This window comes from Dermacentor andersoni, chromosome 11 (genome assembly GCF_023375885.2).
Source record: "Dermacentor andersoni chromosome 11, qqDerAnde1_hic_scaffold, whole genome shotgun sequence".
In the NCBI taxonomy this organism is placed as follows: Eukaryota; Metazoa; Arthropoda; class Arachnida; order Ixodida; family Ixodidae; genus Dermacentor; species Dermacentor andersoni.
This window is the reverse complement of record NC_092824.1, coordinates 103,023,330-103,048,044: the sequence shown is the minus strand read 5'-3', so window position 1 is coordinate 103,048,044 and position 24,715 is coordinate 103,023,330. Positions and strand designations below refer to the sequence as shown.

General features: G+C 43.6%; 2 protein-coding genes and 1 long non-coding RNA gene across 4 annotated transcripts; 1 reads left to right on the top strand and 2 right to left on the bottom strand.

Moving 5' to 3' along the window:
- The first annotated feature begins 135 nt into the window (after nt 1-135).
- LOC126539201 (integrator complex subunit 12-like) lies at nt 136-19,655 on the top strand. The gene is made up of 8 exons (XM_050185947.3): nt 136-293; nt 3,541-3,771; nt 6,718-6,930; nt 8,662-8,828; nt 9,982-10,048; nt 10,561-10,653; nt 13,624-13,749; nt 14,536-19,655. Exons 2-8 carry the CDS (start codon nt 3,592-3,594, stop codon nt 14,947-14,949), a joined length of 1,260 nt encoding a protein of 419 aa, XP_050041904.1. The 5' UTR covers nt 136-293; nt 3,541-3,591; the 3' UTR covers nt 14,950-19,655.
- Nucleotides 9,385-14,690, bottom strand: LOC140214091 (uncharacterized). 2 transcript variants are annotated; one of them, XR_011891012.1, is made up of 2 exons: nt 14,602-14,690; nt 9,385-9,479 (listed from the first exon to the last, which is right to left on the bottom strand). It is a non-coding gene; the product is annotated as an uncharacterized lncRNA (long non-coding RNA). The 2 variants fall into 2 exon arrangements; XR_011891013.1 differs by lacking the exon at nt 9,385-9,479 and adding an exon at nt 10,761-10,908 and having other exon boundaries at nt 14,602-14,676.
- Nucleotides 19,656-20,367: 712 nt separating the features above from the next.
- LOC126539198 (tetratricopeptide repeat protein 33-like) lies at nt 20,368-23,233 on the bottom strand. The gene is made up of 4 exons (XM_050185942.3): nt 22,912-23,233; nt 22,268-22,349; nt 21,434-21,565; nt 20,368-20,901 (listed from the first exon to the last, which is right to left on the bottom strand). Exons 1-4 carry the CDS (start codon nt 23,133-23,135, stop codon nt 20,680-20,682), a joined length of 660 nt encoding a protein of 219 aa, XP_050041899.1. The 5' UTR covers nt 23,136-23,233; the 3' UTR covers nt 20,368-20,679.
- Between the last annotated feature and the right edge of the window lie 1,482 nt (nt 23,234-24,715).

The window sequence follows — 24,715 nt, the reverse complement described above, 5'->3', positions numbered from 1 at the left end:
CTGTACAAATTGCTGTTATGGTCTTAATAAAAGCATTGAGCTATGGTTGCAGCTTAGAAATGCTTTCGCGCAAAATATTTAAACATTCTACGCGTCCAAGGGCGGCCTTCCTTGGCCGTTCAACTTTTATGGCCGTCGCACCGCAATCGGCATCGCCAATCGCCGACAAGTCAGACGTGCCGGAGCTCGCCAAAAAATTGCCGAAAAAACTTAATCGGAGGGGCTGCACGCTGGTGTGAGTCCCCAAATAAACGTAGGAAGGTCCGGCAAATTCATTTTTCCCCAGCAAGAACGTAAGTGCCGCCCGTCACAGTCGGTGACAGACATTTTTCTTGCCCCTATGAATAGCTGGGCGTCCGCCATGAGCCGACTTTCTCTTTTGTTTGCATCGCGTCCTTCACCTCCTCTCATCTGTCCATCCTTCTCTCCTCTTTCAGTCAGCGCTCTTTCGCTTGCCCCTGTCGGGTTTGTTTTAGACGTCCGTCCACTTACTCTCTTTTTTTTTAATTGCGCACTTAGATAACTTTTTTTCATCTTTTCTTTTTGCGTGTAAAAGTTTAAGTGATCCCATAATTAATCGTCCAGCCGCGAGCTACCAAAAAATTGGCATTGAAATTATTATTGTTGTTATTATTATTATTATTATTACTATTATTATTATTATTAATGTATGGCACAGTATCATTATTACCTCTGCATTATTGTAAATACTTATGCAAGAAAAAAGTTTTTAATTAGTTGAACAGCACTTCTTTTACCGCATAAATTGCAGATTGACATTCCAACAGCATGCTTTCTTTCTTTTTTCATAATACTTTTTTTATGTTGGAAAAAAATTGAGCTTTATTGTTTTTGTTTTATTTATTTACCTCTTCTATATCCATGCTTCAGGAAAAAGCCAGAACAGTGTGGCATGCACATTTCACTATGATAAAATTGCTTGGCTAACAATTAAAAATAGTGTATCAGGTATATCCAAGTCTCGCTGTACTTTGTAAGCCAGTTCATGCATAATCGTAAAGTGCTGCCTCATGCACAACAGGGCTGGCAGCTCCTGCAAGAGGCGTGCAGTACCTCTTCCACAAGTGCCCTCCTTGTACTTGTGCAACTCGTTCAGAAAGGAGCCTGTATTGTGTGAAACAAATTGCAAGGTGCAGGTGCTGCACCGGTGCAATGAATAGCAAAGTCAAGTAGTACTCCCAGGTCTAGCTCAGGAAGCATGGGCAATTCAATCCATGCTTACAATTTTTTGTATCATAGGTGCAAGATAGTTTCCCTAAAGAAAATGTGGTATCCAAGACAATCTCAAATTCTACCATAGTAGAGAGTTTAAAAAGACCATTGGTTATCTGCCGTATGCATTACACGGCCTGCCCAACTCCATTTCGTTGCCTTAACCTCAAGTAATATTGCCTATAGCTATACATCCATCAGCTTTCTTTCCACAGGAGTAGCCTGGTACAGGGTTACCTTTGGGGTAGCCCCTCACCAGCTGCCCGCTCTGCAGACTACCATTATGCAAACATGAACAGCTTTCCATTTTTCTCTCCCCCAAATTAGCCAAGAGGCTACCCCGGGGGTAGCCCTGTATCAGCTTATAGTGTTTAGCAGAATATCAGTATGTAAACATGAGCAGCTTTTAAATTTATCTGACCCCCGGGGTAGCATAATATGGCTACCCCACGGCTACACACCCATACCAGCTACCCTAACATAATACCAGTATGCAGACATGAACAGCAGCTTTGGTGGTGGCATCTTGTGATGCTACATTCAAATTGGAATGCACTGAAACATTGCCCCTTTGTGTGAGACTTCATGTTAGGAAAAACTGTATTGTTAGTGAGTTCACAGTAAGAAATGTCTTTTTGGCAGCAGGTAAATTTACAGCCGCAAAACACAACAGCTAAGTGCAACGTCATGGGATCGAATCCCGACCATGGCGGCCGCATTTCGATGGGGGAGAAATGTGAAAACACCCGTGTACTTAGATTTAGGTGCATATAAAGGAACCTCAGGTGGTCCAAATTTCCGGAGTCAACCACTACGACATGCCTCATAATCAGATCGTAGTTTTGGCACGTAAAACCTCATAATTTAACCAATTTGTAAAACACAACGACAGGCCCACACAGTTTAGTTCAGCACTGTGCCACCAGGTGTCTCCACCAGTCCTACTGTTCACATTTCCATACTGGTTTTCACCTAAAACAGTGACGTCAAAGTTCTCTGTTGTACTTGCCATTTTGCCTTCCTCGAGTGCCTCATATGGTTGCTCCACCCTCTCTGGATCAAAGAGTAACAAACAATGGAATTGGGCAGTGTCCAGGGCCACTATATTGTAGCGATGCCTATCTCGACCCCAATGCCTTTCGGCAATTTTTGCATTCATGAGTCACCCTGTTCGACAATCCGCCCAAGGATGACATTGCTGGAAAGTGCCAAGTGGCTTGCAGTAGGGCAGTAACCAACTCAACCTCATTTACTGTTTGCCTGCATTATCATCATTACTACCCTACATCTACAGCAGGACAAAGGCCTGTACCAGGTGTCTCTGCTTACCATGTCCTCTGCCAACCAATTCCACACACCAACTACCAATTTTATCACTGAACCAATCTGTTCAATTACTTGCTGGTCTCGACTGTGTCTCCCTCGCCTCTATCTTTTAAATGTCATTTTAACCCTCCAGCTTCCAAGTTCTTTTGTTCAAGGGTGTACATGATCTACCACTCTTTTTTATTCCACCAATTGCACATCTCTTTGGGAGTACAATGCTCCTTTGGCAATATTGGTACAAACAGCAAGGACAAATACAGCACATGTTGATTGTCATTGGATTAAAACTGGGTCTGATAATTATTTTTTGGGTTACAACTTGTAGATATATGTAATTTTATGCGTTCGTGTTGAATATGAGGCCCATTTTCGTTTGTCTCGCTTGGTTCTAATTTTACATTTCCTTTGCTTCTGAAAAAAAAAAAATGAAAAATCAGTTCCTCAGATTTTACTAAACAGGGCACCCATCAGTGGCCTTTGTGTGATTCAAGAAATCTAATAAGACTAACATTATTGCTTTGACTATCCTGAAACGAGTTGTGAGATTTCAAAGTTGACACTCAGGAGAGTGTTTTTCTGGAAGTCATCTTCATTCGGAGCCTCACATTAAATGAAGACTTTCAGAAAAACACTCTCCTGAGTGTCAACTTTGAAGTCTCACAACTCGTTTTAGGATAGACAAAGCAATACAGTCTTCATTCAGTGTGTGGCTTTGAATGAAGATGACTTCCAGAAGAACACTCTTCTGGGTGTCAACTTCCAAGTCACGCAGCTTTTACTCCAGGGTAGACAAAGCAATATGGGTGGCCTTATTTGATGTGAGGAACTGATTTTTTGCAATTTTTTTTTTTTCAAAGTTACTTTAAGTAATGGGCACTTGCATAACATTTTCTTAGTCCAAGGCTCAATTTTTCCACCTTGCTGATCACGTTGCTGATATTTGGAATTGGAATGGTCAAGCTTAATTTCTCTTATTGACAGGAACGAGCGCCACTTTTGTGGGTGGATCGAGGCAAAATCGTCGTCATCGTCATGGCTCAATTAGAGCTCGACCCGCTGTTCCTCAAGGCCCTGCGACTGCTACACTCGAAAGCCAAGGACTCGGCTGAGCAGCTGCGGCAGCTCATCGAAGACACGCTCGTGCAACGCCAAGGCGCCAGTGGGGGCTCTACGGGGAGGGATACCAAGACGCTGCTCACCACCATCAAGCTGGTCAATGTCCTTTTCTGATTAATTAATTTATTTACTTATTAATCTAGTACTACCTCACCATAATTAAAACTTGGTTAATTCTAAGAAATCTCAAAATTTTTAGTTGACCCACTATGTTTTCTTCTAATTTTTTAAGCCACTTTGTTCATACAAGGTATGAATTTCTTTTTTTTTTAGAACAATGCAGCAGGAAACACTCAGTGAGGGCAGAGTTCATAAGGCATCAATAGTCACAACCACAAGGCGTTAATAGTCAAAAACATGCCCATTTTGTATATCCAGGCTGCTGTGTGCATTGGTGGGGGCCACCCTGAGATAGTGCCAGCAACCCAGTCATTGTTAACAACACCTGGGCTTGTGACTTGAGTCTCCAATTTTTTTTTCCCTTTGATTCTTTTGTTTTTCTTGTCATTTGTAGCATTGAGTAACCAATCCCAACGATAACACAATATTGATTGTGCTACAAGTCCTCTGCAGTCTTCACAACTTTGCACAAGTCCTCACATATCACATCACGAACATGCGGCAGTACTAGAGTCAGTTTTGAAATAAGTAGTAAAGATGGCTGCCCCGATTCCATGCTCAATGCATTGCAGCAGTCTCTTTGTTTTCGGATGTGCAAGCTGTCGATATCCTTCACGTTTGGCAGCATGAGCATCATGACGTTGCTAGCGCACAGGAGCATGGGCAGGGAATGCCACCTGCCATTCTTTCTGTCAAAGTCGCTTCAAATAGTCAACATGACAATCCATGGCGAATTGCCAGCTTAGCCTTCTGCAGTAACACGATTAAGATGACTAAGTAGTTTCCCACACCTGCCAAAGTTGCCTGCAACACATTGACATTGGTAGGCACTGGTAGGCACCCGTCTCTGTGTTTCAAAGTGGAAAGAGCTTATACATGTGTGCATGTGTGCGTGTGTGTTTAATTCATGAGTGGCGCTGACTAACACTCCCAGAGCTATATTTAGTACAAGTGCCCAAGAAAGTGTACATGAGGACAGCCACAGCCATAGCTCAATGGCAGAGCACTCGCGCACATGTAATGCAGACAATGTGGGTTCGAATCCCGCCTCTGGCAAGTTGTCTTTCTGTTAACTTTCCTTTCCCTTTTTCGTATTAGTGCGATTAGCATTCTTAGGATACTCCTCACACTTTGCAGTATCTATGCAGGTATCTAATTGTGTTCCCTTCACGCTAGCTTGGGTCACTGATCATGTGTCACTAGGTATATGCTGCGCTTCAATGAACCTCTTTGACACCATACACAGGGAATAGCACAGAATCTGATGAAGACAACCTGAAGAAGCCAACAACTAATGAAGCCAAGGAAAGCATAGGGGAAGTTATTCGCAGTTTTAACTGATGTGTAGAAATGATAAATGGAAATGCAAGTGTAAAAAAGAATTCACCGACTATTATGATACTCTCCAATGCAAAAATTTGAGCGTACCTGTATACCTGTTTTCATTTCACAATATACTGGCTGGCATGGACGATCCATCTCGTGCGGCATGTTGCACACGGAGCAAAGTGTGCCGTGACTGCCTCACTAACCTGGAGATCGCGAGAGCCAGCAGCCACCTCCGACAAATCTACCAGCCGACGTGCACTGCTCTGGCATCATCTCGTAGCCATTGTCGCCGCGCCCCCCTCTCCGCTTGTTCGTTTGCTCGGTTACACCGCCGACGCTCGCCCAGGAATGGCTACCTAAGAGTTACACTCTAAAACAATCGCAAACCATGACAATTGAAACAGGCACGAGCGAGAGCTGACAGGAGCAGACGATAGTATGGAATGACCGGTGTGGTTGAGACCAGATACGAGTAGGCATAAAGCGGTCGGGCGGGTTTGCATGACACCAGTTTCCCGCGCGCACTTAATTAAGTCGGGACACTCATTGGCCATCCGCAGCTTTCATCTCCCTCTCTGCGTTCCCTCTTTCATCTTTCGCTGTGCTCGTTCGCTTGGTTACACCGCAAATGCTGCCGACGCTCGCCACAGGAACAGGCACCTAAGAACTGCGCTCTAAAACAACTTGCCACCTGTGGGAGCTTAATCCACAACCTCTGCATTATGTGTGTGTTGCACTACCAATTGTGCCATGGCAGCGGCTGTTCCGGCGTTCACATTCCTGGGCATTTATTTTTGTGTTACTCGACGAGTCTTAGCCAGTGCAACTCGGTCCATCGCAGAGGGATGTCGAACATCCTTTTGACTGCGTAATGAGAAAGTTGTGGGCTCGACTCCCACCGGTGGCAAGTCGTTTTTTCATCCACTTTCTTTTCCCTTTATCATTTCTACACTTCAATTGAATCTACAAATAAGTTAACCCATGCTTTTCTTGGTTCCATTATCTCTTCGGCCTCATATGGTTGTGATTAACAAAAGTCGGGCCCCTCGGTTCCCCTCCTTCTTCGAGACGAGGAGAGGCACACATAAAATACACACACAGCGCTGTACTTTCAGCAAACCCTATTGGAAACGCTAATCAAACCTATGACACCAACTTTCGTCACCAGATATGTGCCACTGGGTATGCGCTGCTCTTATATGGCAAAAATAAATATTCTTCACGATTTCTTTGGTGCCAGGTGGAATTGAACCCATGTCGTATATATTCAGACACTCTCTTCTAAATATGTATTCCGACATTTGCCCTGTGCGGACTTCGCGGCAGCACCGCTGCAGCCTGCCTGCAGCATAGCTCATACATGAGATACTTTGGCGGTGGCAGTATGGCGTGTCGCTATGTTGCTTCAATGCTAGTAACGTTAACATCGACAGTCATCCTAAGATGGTTTCTGCCGGAATCTTTATTTCAACTTTTCCATTTAAAAAAAAGTTAATTTCCTCTATCCTTTTCCTGGCATTGCCGTTTATAATGTGCATGTATGGTTTTTGTATGTGTGTTTCTCCACATGCATTGTTGTTGTTGTAATCACAGGAGAATGATGGCAAGGCACACCTTTTGGCACGGCGGCAGTCGCCAAAGCAGGAGCCCGGAACTGGCAACAATGGAGGTCCGCCCGCCTTGTCGGCCATCCGAAGCCTATCCAGCGATGAGCCAAGACGGAAAGACCCACCACCTCTAGAGTGCAAGCCACCTCCTCTTCCTGTCTTGGCGACAAAGGCGGATACCCCATCGCCCGTCTTAGAGGCAAGTATTCGCGGAATTTAGATGCTGCTACCTTTTAATGAGTATTAGCTAGTATTAGCAATAGTTTTAGCTAGGAACCAGAGCCAGTAGTCGAGGGGGGAAGGGGTCTTTTGTCCTTTCTTTCTTTTTTCTTTGGGGGGGGGGAGGGGAGAGGCAAGGAAGATTTCTTGCATCTCTTGCTTGCCATGATGCTGTTATTAAACATTAGTAAAGAACTACACCCACGTGAATGGTGTGAGAGGGGACAGCCAAATTTCCACAGAAAAGGCCGTAGCAGCTAAACATTTTAGCCGAACATAAAAGCGTTTCACAAGAAAAAATGTTCAGCTGGAAAGCAACATCGTATTTATTCATGTCATGTTTGAACTCCCATGCCACTAGAAATGATTGCTCAACCACAAATTCGGTGTGTCCTTTCATGTCCCTCGTGGGTGTGGACACTTGACAATACATCTGCAAATTTACAATGTTGCTATATTGCTTCTTAAAGAAAACAAGTTGGCATGTTTTATTGAGAACTTATTCTATGACGCTTTGGGTTACAGTTGCATTTTATCAGGCAAGTTTTTCTGACAGAATGACAGCTTACACACTTTTCAGATGTGCAGGTGAGTAGACATGAGGAAACGCAGCATTTCATGTTAGCGGTTCATCTCGCATCGATTGATACTTGTTCACCTGAATTGCAAATTTATAGGAAGAATGAAAGCATTCCTTTTGTTATTGGTGTCCAAAATTGCTACATTTGCACTTTTAAAATATGATCAATAATGCAAACACCAACCAACTAGTCTTATTAAGTTTCACCCAAATTTACAGAGTCATTCTGAATTCTTTACCAGGGTTGGCATTGGGAAGTTGCAGCAGCTTTCTATTAATCTGGCTTGTGATCCGAACAGTGTTTTTTGCAGGAAGTACAGCAGCCAATCATTAGGAGCTTTGTCACCTACATTACATGCAGAGACCTTCACAAGGTAACTTCCAACACACACAAAAAAAAACACCAGGGTCGAAATCGGGGTCAATAAAATGCTGCTGCAGCTTCCCAAATTTACCCTTGATGAAGTAGTTGGAAGGACTTTGAAACATTGGATTGAATATTGATAAACTTGGTTGGTGCTCATCCAGTAGGTGGTGTCCATGTCACTCCCTCCAGTCACTTTTATTAGAATGTGAAGATATCTGCCCAGCGGTCGATTTAGGCACTACTGGCCTCCTTGAAGCCCTTGGTTTCAGCGAGAGCAGGGGTAAAGTAAACATGTCCGCAATAGAGATTAGTAAGAGGCAATTGGAAGATTGTTTGAAGAAAAGTAGGGAAACAGCAAAAGACGGGGACGTACAAAAACGAAATTCGCAATAGGGGGTCAGCAAATTTGGTTATAGGAATTCATCGTGTTTTTTTTTTCTTCTTTTTTTCCAGTTATTTTTCAACCTGGGTAGGACATTAGGCAGTAATAGCAAGAGCTTGGTGGTGTAACCCACCACCCAATTCCAAAGGGGACGCTCATAACATCCATCCATCCAGCACAAACTTCCCGAGAGTGACTGAGACTGATCTCGAAGGCCATGTTTGTTGCGTACTGTAGCCGCTAGAAGAATGTCATGGCCTCAGATGTCATCTATTGGTCTAATTGAAAGCACTCTTTAGCCAGACTGATTTTGATTGAATTTTTACCATTCGAGTGCGTGCACTCTTGCACCACCAAATGTGTAAACTATTGCTTTGTACAGGTGAGTGGTTTGTTAGAAGCCAAACGTGCCCGCACGGAGTCGCCACAACTAGCCTCATCCCAGTCTGCATCGCCAGCTAGTCGTCTCGCCTCATCCTCATCCCCGGACTCAAGCAGCGACGGAGATGACTTCACCGTCGACATGGGTCAAGTCTGTGTGATGTGCAAGTGAGCAACACAAGATGCTGTTTCTCCATGTTATCTCTGGTCTTATGACTTTGTTCCAAATAGTATTTTCACGTCAGCAAGAATGCAGAAAGATACTAAGCACAATATGGGATGTGAAGAGTGCATTCACAGTCGCAGGCAAAATTGTGCGGAGCAGAGATGCTGCGAAAAAGATTTTTTGTTTCATTGCCTACACATGCAGTTTGAACTCAAATGGCACAGCTCATGTCCTAATTCTTGATCAACCAATGCATTGCATTGACAGAATTTCATCTTGCATGGCTGATATATTAGGACAGTTTAAATTTTTTGCTGCTGCCATGGTAGTCTAAACTTTTGCTCCCACTGGTACTTCTTCTTTTTTTTTTTTTTTGCTTTTCTTATCCTGACCTTTATACTGTCGTCTTTTTTTTTACTTCTTTTTGGCAATCATAGTTTGACTAGCCCTCCTTCAATCCGGCCTAAGCAGTTCATCATCTCCCTTCTAGTTGCAAGCTTGTAGCTGTGGGATGGTACCAACCTTATTGGCTTAAAAGTCTTTTGGCCTTCACATTGGTGGGCAAATCAGATCATATTTATTCTTGAGAAAGTATGCAGAGGCCGCGTCTGCACTCTTGTAAAGCTTACAGTCCTGCTGTCCGATTCACGACTCTGCAAGAAAACAATGCACTATGCAATGTGCCCAATTACAGGTCATCTTCCCTTTTCGTGTTTTTGTCACAAGAAACACACTTGTGAGAAAAACACGCTTTATGGCCACAGCTGTGATGCAAGGAACTGCAATCATAAAACAGCCTATCTACATCATGCAAGTAGATGTCGTCGTGAACAGTTACACTGGCTTGGCCTGGACTATGGAGTTAAAAAGACCTAAGGACTGATTGTTTCAAACATCGCTTACAGCGCATACAAGGACAAGGGACCAAAAGAATGAAAAATACAATGTTGTGTCAACGACGTGTCTTCGTTGTTCTTTTGGTCCCTCGTCCTTGTATGCACTGTAAGTGATGTTTGAAACAATGGAATACCAACTAGCCCATACCCAAACCTTGCCTATGGACTGAACCTGAAGGCGCACCACAAGAAAGCTGATAAATGTTGCAATGCTGAATTTCACATCAAGGCTGCATTTCCTTCCTTTCACACTTCACAGCCAACAGGACGTAACTGCCAAGAACCAGCTGATCGAGTGCCAAGAGTGCCACTGCCTCTATCACCAGGTGTGTTATTGTCAACTTCGAAGCGTTGTTTGCAGATTTGCTAATTCTGTGACAGTTGGCTCAGCAGGACAAACTGTATCTCCTATTCCGCTGTTGTATGCATTGGCCTCACATTTTTTTCTTCTTTTTTTAATCAACTGCGGTGGCCATGGCGTGCCGCTGCTGAGAATAAAATTGTGAGTTTCAGTTCTATTTGAGTTCCCAGCCATGACAGCCACATTTCGATCAGACAAAGCGCAGATACATATTTTTTTTTTTTTTCTGAGCAGTTCGCCCTGCTGCATATGTGTTACTTAAATAAAAGCATGGAGGCCCTTCCCATGTAAAAGTGCAAGTACTCTTGTTCGCTGAACTTCGGTGCATGCTAAAGAAACTTAGGTGATCATAATCATCCGGAGCTCATATGACAATGTCCCTCGTAGCCTCTGTGTTGATTTGGGATGGTAAAGCAACTGAATCAATCAATTAATCAATCAGCCAACCAATGCTTTCCTTTCTTTCTAATAATACAGGAGTGCCATAGGCCGCCAGCTACCGACTATGATGTCAACGACCCTCGCCTCGTCTGGTACTGCGCCAGGTGTACGAAAAACATGAAGAAAATGGTGAGTCGACCTGGTGGCAATTGAAAAAAAAGAAAGACGGTTTGTGAACGCTTTCACCCAAAGTGCGAAAAGGTGACTGAGATCACTCGAGAAACTCTGGAGAACCATTGCTAAGTGTTAGTTTTTATTTTTCTCTGTCTCACTCTCACTTTAGAAACACGGTTGCAATAATACAATGTGCCAACTTTTCGTCCTTGTCCTTTAGGTTTTGTTGATTTCCTTTTCTCTTGTATAGAAGCATTCCTTCCACATGGCCTGGTGATAACACAAAATTAATTATGCCTTTCATGAACAGGTGTTTGGTTCTAAAAATTGTTCGACCGTACGAGACACTGGTGCCACTTTTATTATATGGCATATTAAGGTTTAGCATTTCCATCACGAAATAGATTTCCGTCTATTTCAACAAACAGACAAAGGAGCGGCCCATAAAAGCTGCTATTTGGCAGATTGACAAGCCCACAACCTCCGTTATGTAAATTCACAGCAGCATAAAGAGATGAACACAGGTTATTACAACAAAGAAAGAGTATTGAAATGAAAAATACAATAACATAACGCTGAAAAATTCCTACATAATCATGCTACGGTGTTGTGGATGGATCTCAAGAGGCATGGCCTAGTAGTCAGGAAATTGCCATTTTGACTTGTAGCTTACAGGTTCAAATTTTGTACTTGTTATGACAATCTTTCTAAAGCAAGGGTAGACACACAAAGCACAATAACTTGTCCACTGGCATTCCTGCGTTTTCCTTTTTTTATAGCAATATCTTTATTTTTGTGCTGATGAAGCAATCTCTTCTGAGTGGTCTCCGGTAATCTAGAAGTAAACTGAACAGATGCTAACCTTAACAAACAATATTTTTGCATTAGAAAGTGGTAATGAGATTTACTTGCAAGAATATAGTGTAACGCATGCTTGACGATTGCGAAACAAGATAGAGCATGGCGCAACTAGTGTTCGAGATAAACCACTTGTCACTGAAAAACATAGATAGATTTTTCTGCTCGGAAAAGGTTTTATATATGCAACACCAAGTGACTAGAATTGTGAGTGAAATTTACAATTTATATTCAAATGCAATGCCACTTAGCCGACGCAAAATTTTGTGAACGAGTCTTGCAGTCGTGCTTCATTTCAAAAGCTGCGTAGACTCTCATTTACTTGCTCGGCACAATGTTTTATGACTGAGTCACAAAATTTTGTCCCTGCTCGCGAGTGCTGTTGTTATACGAAATTTTTTTTTATTAAAGAAATGAAATGGCGTGATTTTACGTGCCAAAACCACCATGTGATATTGAAGCACGCCGTAATGGAGGACTCCGGATTGATTTTGACCACCTGTGGTTCTTTAACATGCACCTAAATTTAAGGATACGCGAGCATTTTCGCATTTCGCTCCCATCGAAATGTGGCCGCCGCAGGCGCGGTCAAATCAGCGACCTCGAGCTTAGCATTGCAATGCCACAGCCACTGGGCTACCACAATGTGTGGTAATATGGCAGACACATTAATTATACAACGTTTGCTGTCTTGCTAATACCGCGTTTCGATGGGGGTGAAATGCGAAAACACCCGTGGTCCTGTGCATTGAGGGCACGTTAAAGATGCCCTGGTGGTCAAAATTAATCCGGAGTCCCCCACTACGGCGTGCCTCATATTCAAATGGTGGTTTTGGCACGTAAAACCCTAGTGTTACAGTATTCAATCGTCTTCCTAATGCTGTCATTTATAGAACTAAAATGAGAAAAAAAAGAATACGGACACTAATTGGTGGGCACCGTGCTACGCTCGCCGAGATGCAGTCAGAGCGGGAGAAAATGCGTGAAAATGAAGCTATAGTATAGCCGGAGCGTAGCAGGCGACAGAGGCGGGTCTCCCGACTTGCCTCATAGGAGCGCCTTTCCCAACGCTGCCGTCAGTCATGCATGAGGCTAATAAAATTTTATAAAGAATAATATTTAATTTGTTAAAAACTGAATAGAGTTGGCACTAGTGGCCTTTGAAAAGATAGACAACATATGTTATAAAATGGCAATTAGAGCAGAATTAAACAAGTTACATGGCACTAGTGAATTCCTGTACTGCACAGTTAAACAAGAAATAAGAAAAATGGCAAAAGTCAAAGGCGAAGTCCAACTGAAATATGCAAGAAATTGAAATATGCACAGGGGGAAAGAAGATTACTGGTTTAGGATTTTAAGCCACATGCTCTTTCCAGCAGAGCGAAGGAATGTCAATCGGCTGAGCTGTTCGGGTGAAACCGACACCTTCTTCGAATGGCCACAGAACTAACATGCGAGAATAGGCACTTGGAAGCTGTAGATTTGCTGGAATTGACATGAACTCCATTGCTGTGTCAAATACATGCTCCAAGCCGGTGTGAATGCTGTGCCTGTTTTTTAGGGGACTGGGAGTGAAATGACAATGAATGACTGGGTTTCTATAGTATGCCATTCGTTGCGAGGACATTTCAATTCATTTCGTCTCATCAGGCGGCATGGTGGCATGTGGAGGAAGAGAGGGGAAGCGCTCGGCATCACTCAGGACTTGCAAAAACAGTCGACAATCGCTCTGTCACAGCAACACAGTCAATGCTCATGCTCCGCCATTCTAGTACAATTTCAAAATTTTTTTGCCACTCCTGTCAAACTCTAGAAAACTATTAATTGAACATGTCCAATCGATTAAGTCTATTAAATGAAAGGTGGACATTGATGACAATTAATCGTCTTGCGGGATACTTTTAAGTGATTAATCGTTCATCGATGTTACCAGACCTAGTATGAATCTTCTAGCTTCTTGGGTATGCAATAGAATGCTGGAAAAATAAGAAACAGACCTCTCTGTCTTGGTCTCTTTCTTCCTTTCGTTCTTTCTTTCAAGGGATAATTTTTTGTGTGTTCCTTTCAGCTCTCAGGACCATCAATAAAGTTCCTTGTCTGTCTGTCCATCTGTGTTACTTTCAGACCATCAAGCCTCCAAAGCCAGCATCGAAGGTACCCTTTGGGGTTCCACGAGAGCTGACGCCACCAAGCAAACCAGACACGCCTCCACCACTGACATCTCAGCCATTCAAGCGCGCCGAGTTGAAGGTGAGCCAACGCGGACGCATGATCGTAACTGGAGCGCTGCAAATGAAAGGCTGTTGCACAAGCACTCCGAGAAGACCACACCCTTGCAAGCATGAAATGGGCATAACAGGCATGGCCTCGCACTCTGAGTGCCTAGTCCTGAGGTGACATACCATTGTGATTTGACTGGCACTCGGGTGATTTAAAAATTCTTGGCCCTCCCAGTGTAGCCAGCCAAAGATTAACGCAATAGTGGCGCTCTATAATAATTTGCAGAGCATTTATTGCTGTACTCTGTTTAATACACAGCACGAAACGATAAGAAGGCGAGAGACTTTTCTCACTGCTCGCAATCACAACCAAGAAGTAGTGCACCCCACATTAAAGAAAGTTATAGGTGTACGTCTTGTAATTCTATGCAAAATTAAATCTCATACTTTTATGTCGCAAGCTATAGAAGGGCGAAAATAATGAAAATGTGGGCAGCCCGTTTGAATGACAGTGCTATCTTTTATGTGTCACTCATCTGCATGTTCAGGGTGGCATCATTTTGTTCTCAGAAAGAGGGCACAGTGGTCTCTCAAGAGAAAATGTCAGGTCAAGTTACTGCGTCCTTTTCAGAAAATCTAATTTTTGCTGGTTTTTTTTGCTGCTTCAAAAGTTGTGCCTTCCTTACTTAAAGCTGCAAGCAAGAGCGAACCAGGCATGTCAGGTTGCATTGACTATCGTCATGTGGTTCTGTAGCTGCTTTGCCCACCTTCGCACTCTTGCACAAACTTCTTCGCCCCACCATCTTTCTACATCCAGGTTCCTGCACTGTCTTCCTCTGCTGGCCCAAATAAGCCCATCGGACTCGCTGGCCTCGCCGCCAACCTGAGCAAACCGAAGCCGCTGAAGCCGATGGGTTCCACCGCGCAGCCACAGAAGCCGCTGCCCACCGCATTCCAGAATCTCTCAAGCCTAGCCGCAGCTGCCACCGCCATAAAGTCCGGTTCCTCCTCTGCCGGATCCTCCAGAGGAAATAACGGAGGCAATGGCAATTCCTCATCATCGAGCTCCTCCGGCCCGTCGCCGCCGGCACTCGTCCCCGTGAGCACTGCAGGTGGCAATGGGAAGTCGGCATCCTCATCTCTACTTATGTCTGCGGACAAGCGGCTGCAAATAATGAAGAAGAAAGCCGCAGCAAAGATGCAGGAAAAGCGACGAGTAACGTCGAAGTAGTGCAATTTATTTTTTGTTTTTTTTGCCCCCCTCTCGTCTTCTCTCTCAGCGGCTGGCTCCGGAGTACGGTTTGCGCGGGACGCTGTATTGACTCGATAGTGTCAACCCCGGTACTGCATTGATTTAAAAGCGCCACACGTCTGGAACTTCTGGCCAAATGGGACATCATAAGACTATGTGTCATCCGTTCTTTGGCTTGATGGATTATATGACAAATTGTATTTTTTGTTTGCTTGATCTCTAGCCACATTGCGACCGCCTTGCCAATCGGACACGACAGCAAGGCAAGTGAACTTAAGGTACTGCGCCGACAGTGTAGCCTGTTGCGTGGAGCGTCGTGGAACATTCATGTTGACGCAAGAAGCAAGTTTGAACTAGCGAGAATGTCATGCTGCATTTAATGACGCTTGCTGCTTGAAGTGTCAAGATTTGTGCACCTTATTGTGCGCTCTTGTTTATAGCAGGTGCCTGGTAAATTCGTAATGAGCACTGACTGATATAATATTGTATACCATACGGTTCCCGAAAAAAGACTGATTTCCAATAATTCATGACTGCGCTGGATCTGTCCCCATACAACTGTGGCAAGTTGCATGTCTTTTGTGCAGTTTTTATTGTGAAGAGCTGCCACAGATGTACATGTGTCGAGCACGTGTCCAGCACGATGCATGTTCCAAGTCTGTGATTGTAAATACTTTCTCCATTCTGAAGCAAACGGTAATTGCTGTATTTGGAGGCCATCATTGGACTGCATCTGGAGCGTGGGTGACAGTGTGATTACATCACTTGGTCAAAAGAGTTCAATGGTACTTCATCTGGTGGGGAAGGTACCACATAAGATGGTTAAGTTTTGAAGTTTTAATCACCACAAGACCTTGCTTGAACCACCTTAGCCCTATGAGCCGCAAAATGTCTTGGTGATTTCAAAGACTGCTTCGAGGTTGTCAGTTCAGTCCTGCCCAATTCAGTGTGTTTGGCAGTTCAGTCCTGTCCAAATAATGCATGAATGAAAAGGAAGTGAAACTTATAAAAAGGGGATGCGTGCCACTGGGTTAAGCAGTGAGGCACAAACAATGCACATGTTTGAAATGTCACTGTAGTGAAGTCAGTGAACAAATGAACGAAGTCACTGAATGATTTCCAAACACCAGGCAGGTGCATTAACATAACACTTATAACGTACCTTTCTCTGTATGTGTTTGCTGGTTGGTTGAGGGCAGATGATGCAGAAACAACACATCGCTAGTGCATTGATTGCTCTTAGTCCAGGATTACAGATATCACTGAGTAAAGTCGTCAAGGGCATAGTCACAGACTGGCTATCTAGTCAGCCATCTCTAGCGCTAGAGAGCGATTGGTTGAGCCCTGTCAGTACGTAAAATTTTCAAGTCAGATTCATCTGTTCTCCGCTCCAAGCCTCGGTCCTTGAATGTTGATATGGAGCTGTTCCCGGTGTCGTTAGATTGTGGAAAAGTATGATGTGCAAGAAGTAATGGTGTGTTCCATACGACAAGTGGATTAAGAATGCAATAATGACTTTTAAGCTTTCACTCACCCTCTAGGCTTGACATTTCATTAGCATTCAGGCACACACAGAAAGTTTACATTTGAAATACAAGCCCACATATTAATGTTTCGTTAACTTTCTATGAGGCATCATAGCGGCGAAATTTTCCTGTAATGCAGAAGGAATGAAGTTATGTTGAAGTTATGTAGTATTACATACCAAGGAAGTATTTCCTGTAATAGTCGACAAGCCTGCACATTTGACATAGCTGTCGACTATCCTGCGGATTGCTTTTATTTTCAGTGCTGGCATGCCCAGGAATGGTTTTCAGTGTGCATATTGAGTAGCCAGCTTTCCCGGTTTTTTTTGTCAAATATTTATCAGAACACAAAGACATTAATGTTAAAAAAAGCGCCTTGGGCATCCAGTTGCAAAGCAGTTCTTCATGTTGCCCAGAGCTTGGTTGTGAGTATCTGTCATCTGGTCCACTTTAATACAAATGTGCACACGTCTGTCTAGAGTGAGAGCACACAATATCATTTTTACCTATGAGCCTTCGAGTGAATGTCAAGCTGGGTTGAAAAAGCATTACATTGCCTCAACATGAATGGAACTGAGCACAGCCTGTAGCACTACATGCGCTCTGGATGGACAAAAGGCATTGTCATACATTTGCAAACAGTGTCTCATGCAGCATGTACTATAACAGACAAATGAAATAAGTTAAAGCTAACTAGAGCACATCCTTTCATTTCCCTATTCACCACTTCATGCGATGCTTGCACAATTTCAGATGTACATTTCGTTTAGGTCCTACAGCATTTTCGGTGACCAGATACGTGCCAGCACAATTGAGTTATTACTCCTAAGAAGTGGCCTACTTTATAGTTTCCTGTTCATGTTCCATTTGTTCATATAGTCCAGCGCTTACTGAATGAAACGCGATAATCAAAGCGCACATCGCTTGGTAAATTTTGTGACTCTGCTTCATTTAGAGGGTGACATTCTACTCATTGCAAGCTCGAGGTGAGAGGCATGAGAGCGAGTGATTGGTGCATTTTTCACCATCTTCATAACTACACACATGGTTCAGAAGCATATACAAAGCTGTCCACTCCCAGGAAAAATACCTCACTACTATTCAGACTTATCCTTCATTGATCAAATCATAACAGCTTTTTTTTTTTCTGGTTAAGGAAATTCTGTAGTTACTACATTCAATTAAATATTGTGTTTGTTTGTTCTCCATTTAATAGATAATCCAGTATGCTTCACAGCACAAAAAATATGGAAGTCAAGCACCTACATTCTGTTTCATTTGTCTGCAACTATACAGAAAATGAACTCTGAAGTGATGCAAGACTTAGTCATACTTGTGCAAATTGCTCATCGCTGAATCATTTTGTCATCTTGCACATCGTTGCTTGCTTGCTGTGATCCACGTTGCGCAAGGAATGTCACAGACAGAAGACATCGAGGTACAGTGCACACCGTTTGTCATGTAATGCCCCCTTGGCAGGATTCGCTGCATTGTGTGTTGTTGGATGACTGACGTAGATTGTGCCAGCCTGCTCGGATTACCCAGTGAATACTGCCGAAATGAGAACTCTTCACGTGGACTCTGCAGAGTGTCTTGAGATACTGTCTTCGTGACACGGCGTAACATGAAATGTGCTTGCTACCCGGTGCATTACTCTTTGGTACAGTACCCTGTTAATGTCTCGGTGAGTCTGTATACTGTCACTGTTGGACAGAAGTACAGAACACTGGAGACATATGTGGCAGTAGGGCCGGTAGCGCCCCCTTGTGATGCTTTGTTCAACCACAGTGCATAAGAAACATTGCTGTGTTCCACGAACGTTCTCACTAAAGGAAAATAAGAAGGACAGCCACAAAGTGTACATCAATGATTATACTGCTGGCAAGGAATTTGTAGCAGCAGCTATGTAGCTTGTAATCTGCCACTGCAGTAACAATTCTATGCACTGCAGTTGAACTAAGTGCCACAAGATGGCACTGCCAGCACAGCTGCCCTATTTTTCAAGGGCTTTAAGCTGCCCATGTCTGTGTATCCAGCAGTTCGATAATCTGTAAATGGTAATACGTATATTGACAGGGTTAAACTCTCTAATGTCAGGATGCGATAAAGTCGATAGTTGCATCACAGGTGTCATGTGCAGTCTACAGATGGCTACATGCCATTGAGTTTTTTAAAAAAACCACTAGAGGGAACTTGGCACTAGTGTCTATGGGAGCTACAAGCATTGAGGTTCGGCCAGCACGGGAACGATTGGTAGTTACATGGATCTGGAAAAAAATTGTCGCTTCGACTTCAAACTGGTTTACGACTTCTAAAATTTATCGTTTTCAGCAAGATATTGCATTATAAATGCTACAATTTGCAGCGATTGTGATTGTGCACAAAAAAATTATTGCCTTCACGTATTTGGAAAAATATGATTGCTTGGAAACGTGGAAAGATAAACTGTGATAAGGCCACAACAATATCTGAAGCTACAAGCACAATGATTAGACGAGTCCATGTACTGCAGTTATGCCCGTTGATTATTCCCATGGAATTATTCACACAAGCCACGTCGGTCACCTTGCTCGCCGGAACTGCCAGTAAGCAACCAATAGGGCTCGTTTAGATGAGCTTTGGTACTTTGTGCAAGAATCATCAGCAGTTTTAAAAAAGCAACTGCAGAAAATTTATGCCATGGGCTGTTTGTGATGCAAAAAACTAGGTGATCCTACAGCAGGGTTGCATAGCTGCATTTGATGGTCTACCTTGCCCTTTGTCGCACAAACTAGTGTTGTAAGCCGGCAATTTTTTTTTTTTTTCGTTCCCTCAAGTGCTTTGCTGGTTTCAGGGCATTTGTTTTATGTTGTTTCTATGGGTGTTGGGGAATGCGTTATTTATAATCACAACTGCTCCCTTGTTGGTGGAATAACGGGTCATCAAGACTTACAAGTATTTTAGAAATATTTTTTTTTTCTTTTCCATTTCTTTTTCCAAGGCAGAGGAATTGAAATTGTGATATGACTGCTTTGTATGAGGCCTGCTTCCTCGAGACACACGTAACGAGAACCGCCATCACAGCAATAAAAGAGAGAAAAAAAAAAGGAAAACAAAGCATCACAAAAATGCAAACACTAACTGTAAAAGCAAATGATATTAAAGATGCTGAAACAATTGTTTTGCTGACTGCAGTTACTGTGCGACACAGTTAAAGCACATGAAGGTCTCATTTAGCTCCTGTTAACTTGCGCAGCTGTAACTAGCATAAATATCATGCCTCCCAGTTCCCATTAATCTTTTGTACTCCACCAAGCACTGTACTCCTTTAAGCACTGACAAAACCCTCCCATGATGTCACCATTCTCACTTTAAGTTAATCCACTTTGCCAAGCGCACCGTCATACAACAAATCAGTTCTGCGGAGGAAGATTCAGAATCACTTCGGCAAAGGAAGATGGAAGATTTGGGAAAGGAAAAACATGGTCATTCACTCAACTCTAGTGCCAAGCTACAAGGAAACCCATGTAAGTTTCTCAGAAACTCGCATGGCTCTACCTGAATGTAGCTTCGTGCTACAGTTAGGTAGATGACAATTTCTTGCTTAACAATGTTGTGTGCCAAAGCTATGTGACCCATTGCTTACCCTCTGGATTGTCACGATGTATTATCTAGTGTATGTCAGCTGGACCTAAGTGAGTGCACTTTGCCCAGCTGCAAAGGTGCCATTACTCTTTCATGTGACACTCATGTTATGGTCGCTGCCACCACTTCTACAAATGAACCGTGAACGCCAGTGTTTGTTCTGATGCAGGCTAGCATCTTGAAAGAATGCAGAGTCTATTCTCACTTCACAAAGAGGTGACGGTGAGTGCTGAACAAAGGGCACAGCTGCGAGCACGAAGAAGGGCTTTATTGTCTTGAACATTTAATATCCACCACCAATGCACCTTATTTTAAACAATGTTGCAGAATAACAGTTCTTGCATGGTACATCAGTACCTCACAATCACGAGCACAGACAGGCATCGTTTTTTTTGCAAAGTCCACAACACATTATGTTGCAGCTTCGAACCAAAAGCACAAGCCTGATAACTTGCTTTCTTCAGTCACTTTGGTGCAATGTATTCACAAAGAGGGCACCATGCATTTTTGGAGACTCTCACTGCACAGGCCCAGCACAGCCAGGTCCCAACGCATCGTGTCACCTTATCTCACGGCAGCGAATCAGTTCTGGTGTTGTAGCTTCGGTGTCCTGCACCTCAACGACATTGCCATCTTCATCGAAGCAGACTGGAGCCTCCTTTTCGCTTTCTTCCGCGACCTGCTTCTTTCTCAAAAGCTGCAGAGTGTACAGGAGGTCTTCTGTGCGGAGCTCTTCGTCCGTGGGATTGAGGTGAACCGCAAAGCAGAAACTTCGAAGTGCCTGAGGAAGACCAAGAGTTGTGCTCATAGTAAAAGCGGTGTATTTAGACTGCAATGCAATTGCCTCAAAGTATATCGTCATCACCACCAGCCCATTTTATAGCTACTGCAAGATGAAGGCCTCTCCCATTGATCTCCAATTACCCCTGTCTTGCACCAGCTGACACAATCCTATGCCTGTAAATTTTTTTTTTTCATCATGCCACATAGTTCTCTGCCATCCTCGAACGTGCTGCTCTTAGCTTGGCAGCCATTCTGTAACTATCTAATAGACCATTGGTTATCTACCCTAATCATAACAGGAGCTTTTCCTTCCTCTTGATCTAAGCTAGAATATTGGCTACCCCGGCTTGCTCTCTAATCCACACTGCTCTTTTAAGTATAAAGTTTATGCAAGTTATAAACTATGCACACTCACAGAAGCTTCACGCTCCACGGCCTGCCCTTGCCCATGCATGCTCTTGGCTATACACACCACACACTAACATAAGAGTTTAAAGAAAAAGATGCTGTGAGTAAAAAAACAATCTTGCCATTTGAATCTCGCCCAGCTGGAGCTGTGCTCGTCCAAGGGTTTGGTACGCAACCCACCACAAGGGGTCTAGCTTTACAACCTGCTCCGCCTCCTGGACTGCTGCAAAGTCTTCCCGCAGCAGCATCAGAACCTAAACAGTAAACATTGTCTTGCTTCTTCAACATATGACTGGCACCAGAACATTCAGTTATATCTTTAACACGTCTACTAATGTCACATGCTCTCATTTATTGCACATTCTCTCAGAACAACTGGAAGACATACAAAAATTTCGTTTCACAAGTTGTTCCAGTGGAACCTACTGGCCAGCAAGATGCAATATGCAGGGATGGCTTTAGCAGCACTTGCTGTTGGGACAGTTAATTCACAGCCTACATTTTGTCGTCTTTCTTGAGTCTGTCTGTACTTTTTCGTGAATGTGCAAGGATATGTTAAGCTGGCACCAGCAACTAGCCCCACCCTAGTTATGACAGAGAAAGCAGCAATAGGAAAACAAAAATTCCTGGATTTTACATGCCAGAACCACAATATGATTTTGGGGCACGCCGTAGTGGGGAATTAATTTTGACCATTTGGGATTCTTTCACGTGCACCTTATGCACGATGCACGAGCGTTTGTGCATTTCGCCACCATCACAATGAGGCTGCCCTGGGTGTAAAGCTGCAAACATCCCATGCAGCACTTCAAAGGAAAAACATTGCTTCCCACTTTGTTTTAAACCAATCAATGAATAATGTTTTGATGGTAGTAAAACACTGTTGAGTGCGGTGTCACAGTGCTGCTGAAACATTTCTTTTTTAATTGTTTATGGTTGTCCAACGTCACTCTCACCTGAGCTCTCATTTCGTGAATTGTGACATCACCAGGAGTGAGCTGCAGCGCTTCGTCGAACTTCTTAAGCGCTTCCCAGTTTCTGCAACGCCGCAATCACGCAAAGGTGCATTAAACTATACATCAGTTTCGAGATAAACAGCCCCGAACTTGCGGCTTAACGCCATTCGCATTTCACACATTTTCCTACAAACATGGGACAAAAAAACAATGAGAAAACCAGGATATTTCATCGACTAATTCAGTGACGGGCAACTCAAAAGTGGGCATGAGTGCTAGGAACATTAATTAAAAGCTAGCGAGATCTTGTTGAAAGCTTGTAGGCAATTATCGCACAATTTCTGATGTACGAATGCAATTGATATGCATTTTTGCAGGCAAAAATTATAGGACTCGATACAAATGCAGAGCACTCGATACAGAGGACGATTGCTCGCGCGAAGCCATGAACGCATTTCCGTCACACGCAGGTGGCCAGTGAGATAAACGAAACTCAATTCATGATTTACGCTTTTGCAGGCCTGCGCGTGTTGACCGAGAAAGCGCATTCTAGCCGTTCTCGCCAATGACCTCGACTGGGGACAATATACAGATCAACGCTCTTAAATTGTTGATACAGATCGTAACACACGATCGGGACACACCTGTCGAGCTCTGCCAACGTTGTCCCTTCTTGTCGGAGGCGACGGCTCTTCTGCGCGCAGTCTTCGAGTAGAAGGTTCCTGCGGCGCTTGTAGCCGCTTAGCCAGTCGACGCCGTCCGGGGGATCGGCGTTCTCGTCCGCGCAATTATCTTCAAAGGCGGCCGAGAGGTCTGGTGCCACCTTGCCGCTCGCCTTACGCTTCCATCCGAAGGTGGTAGCCTTCATGACTGCGAAGCGCCAAGACGAATAAAAGTCGTCGAACCAGGAACCAGGATTTACAACCCAACTTGTTGCAAACGCGAATTACTCAGACACGAAGCTTGGCGACATTTTGAACTGGGAGCGATGACGATGCCACGTTTGTTTGCAAACCGAAAGCGAAAACAAGAACAACGCAAGTTGTCGAAGAACAAAGATAATGAAAAGCGAAAATAAGTACGTACCAGTACTGGTCAGAGGCGCAAGAGCTGCAGGTGCAGCCAACAGTTCTCGGCTTGGGGGAATAGAAAACGTCGGTAACGTTCTTAAGCATAGCGTAATCGTATTACTGTCGCCGTGCCAACTTTATCAGCTAGCACGAGCTGATTCGCGCAGTGTATACACAAAAACGCGCTGCGTGTGTTAGCTAGCACACGCAAGGGCGCAAGTTGGCAGTGACTGATTCGACCCCACTAATATTGCCTTGCTACGCTTCAATAACCTAGTAAATGCTTCACATAAATCACGTTTGTTTAGGTTGGTAACATATACGCTAATGGTCACCGTGTTCGTAACTCCTGAAAACCAATAAAAATTGCATTTTATCACTTCCCCATGTGTTTTGAAGCATGTACGAGACGCGTCAGTAGCAAAACTGGGAAAATTAGTCGATAAATATTTAGTGTAGTCTATGTGTTTGAACATTAGTAACTAAACATAACTCTATATATATGTAACCAAATATTGAGGTCACTTTATAGGTAAATGGGACAAGTGCATCTGCGATATTTTTCGGCATGCAATTAAGTTTGCGTTTTATAGTAAAAGTGCATCACGTACGATAAACGTGTTCATTTGCCGGCGTCATGATATAATGGTGAAAACAGCGTGTTCTATATAAGTGCTGGCAAAACACGCACAAATAGCCGGCTTAATTAATATTTTCTTTTTGTTGACGCCACCTTCCTCCTAGTGCCAATAGTCTGCCATATGACACAATAAATTTGACAGGACTGTTCACAATTTCACAAAGTGTATGTGTGCTGTCCATAAAAGATTGTTGAAGCATTTTCTTTTTAATTGTTTATGGTTGTCCAACGTCACTCTCACCTGAGCTAGCTCTCATTTCGTGTACTGTGACATCACCAGGAGTGAGCTGGAGCGCTTCGTCGAACTTCTTAAGCGCTTCCCAGTTTCTGCAATGCCACAATCACGTAAAGATGCATTAATCTATGTATCAGTTTTGAGGTAAACGGCCCCGAAAGATTGTGAAAAAGAAAGGTTAGAAAAGCACCCAGAACGTTTCGGCATGATAATCGACATCGTATAAGAGACAATAAATTCTAGAGATGCTTACACGGTGCCCATCAGTGCAAATGTCCGAGCCGGACAGCTCTTATTCACACAGCGTTATAGCTCGAATGATATTGCCACGAGCTTTAAGGCAGTTTTCATGTGTTCTCTGCGACACTCATAGCCGCAACAGCACAAAGTGCTTAGTGTGTGCATAGTCTGTGCCTTTCTTGGTCACATATAGTAAAAATGATTTTCGCTTCCACGTGCCAAGCTGAACAGTGCACAACTGTGCGCCGGGAACATAAGCTTTT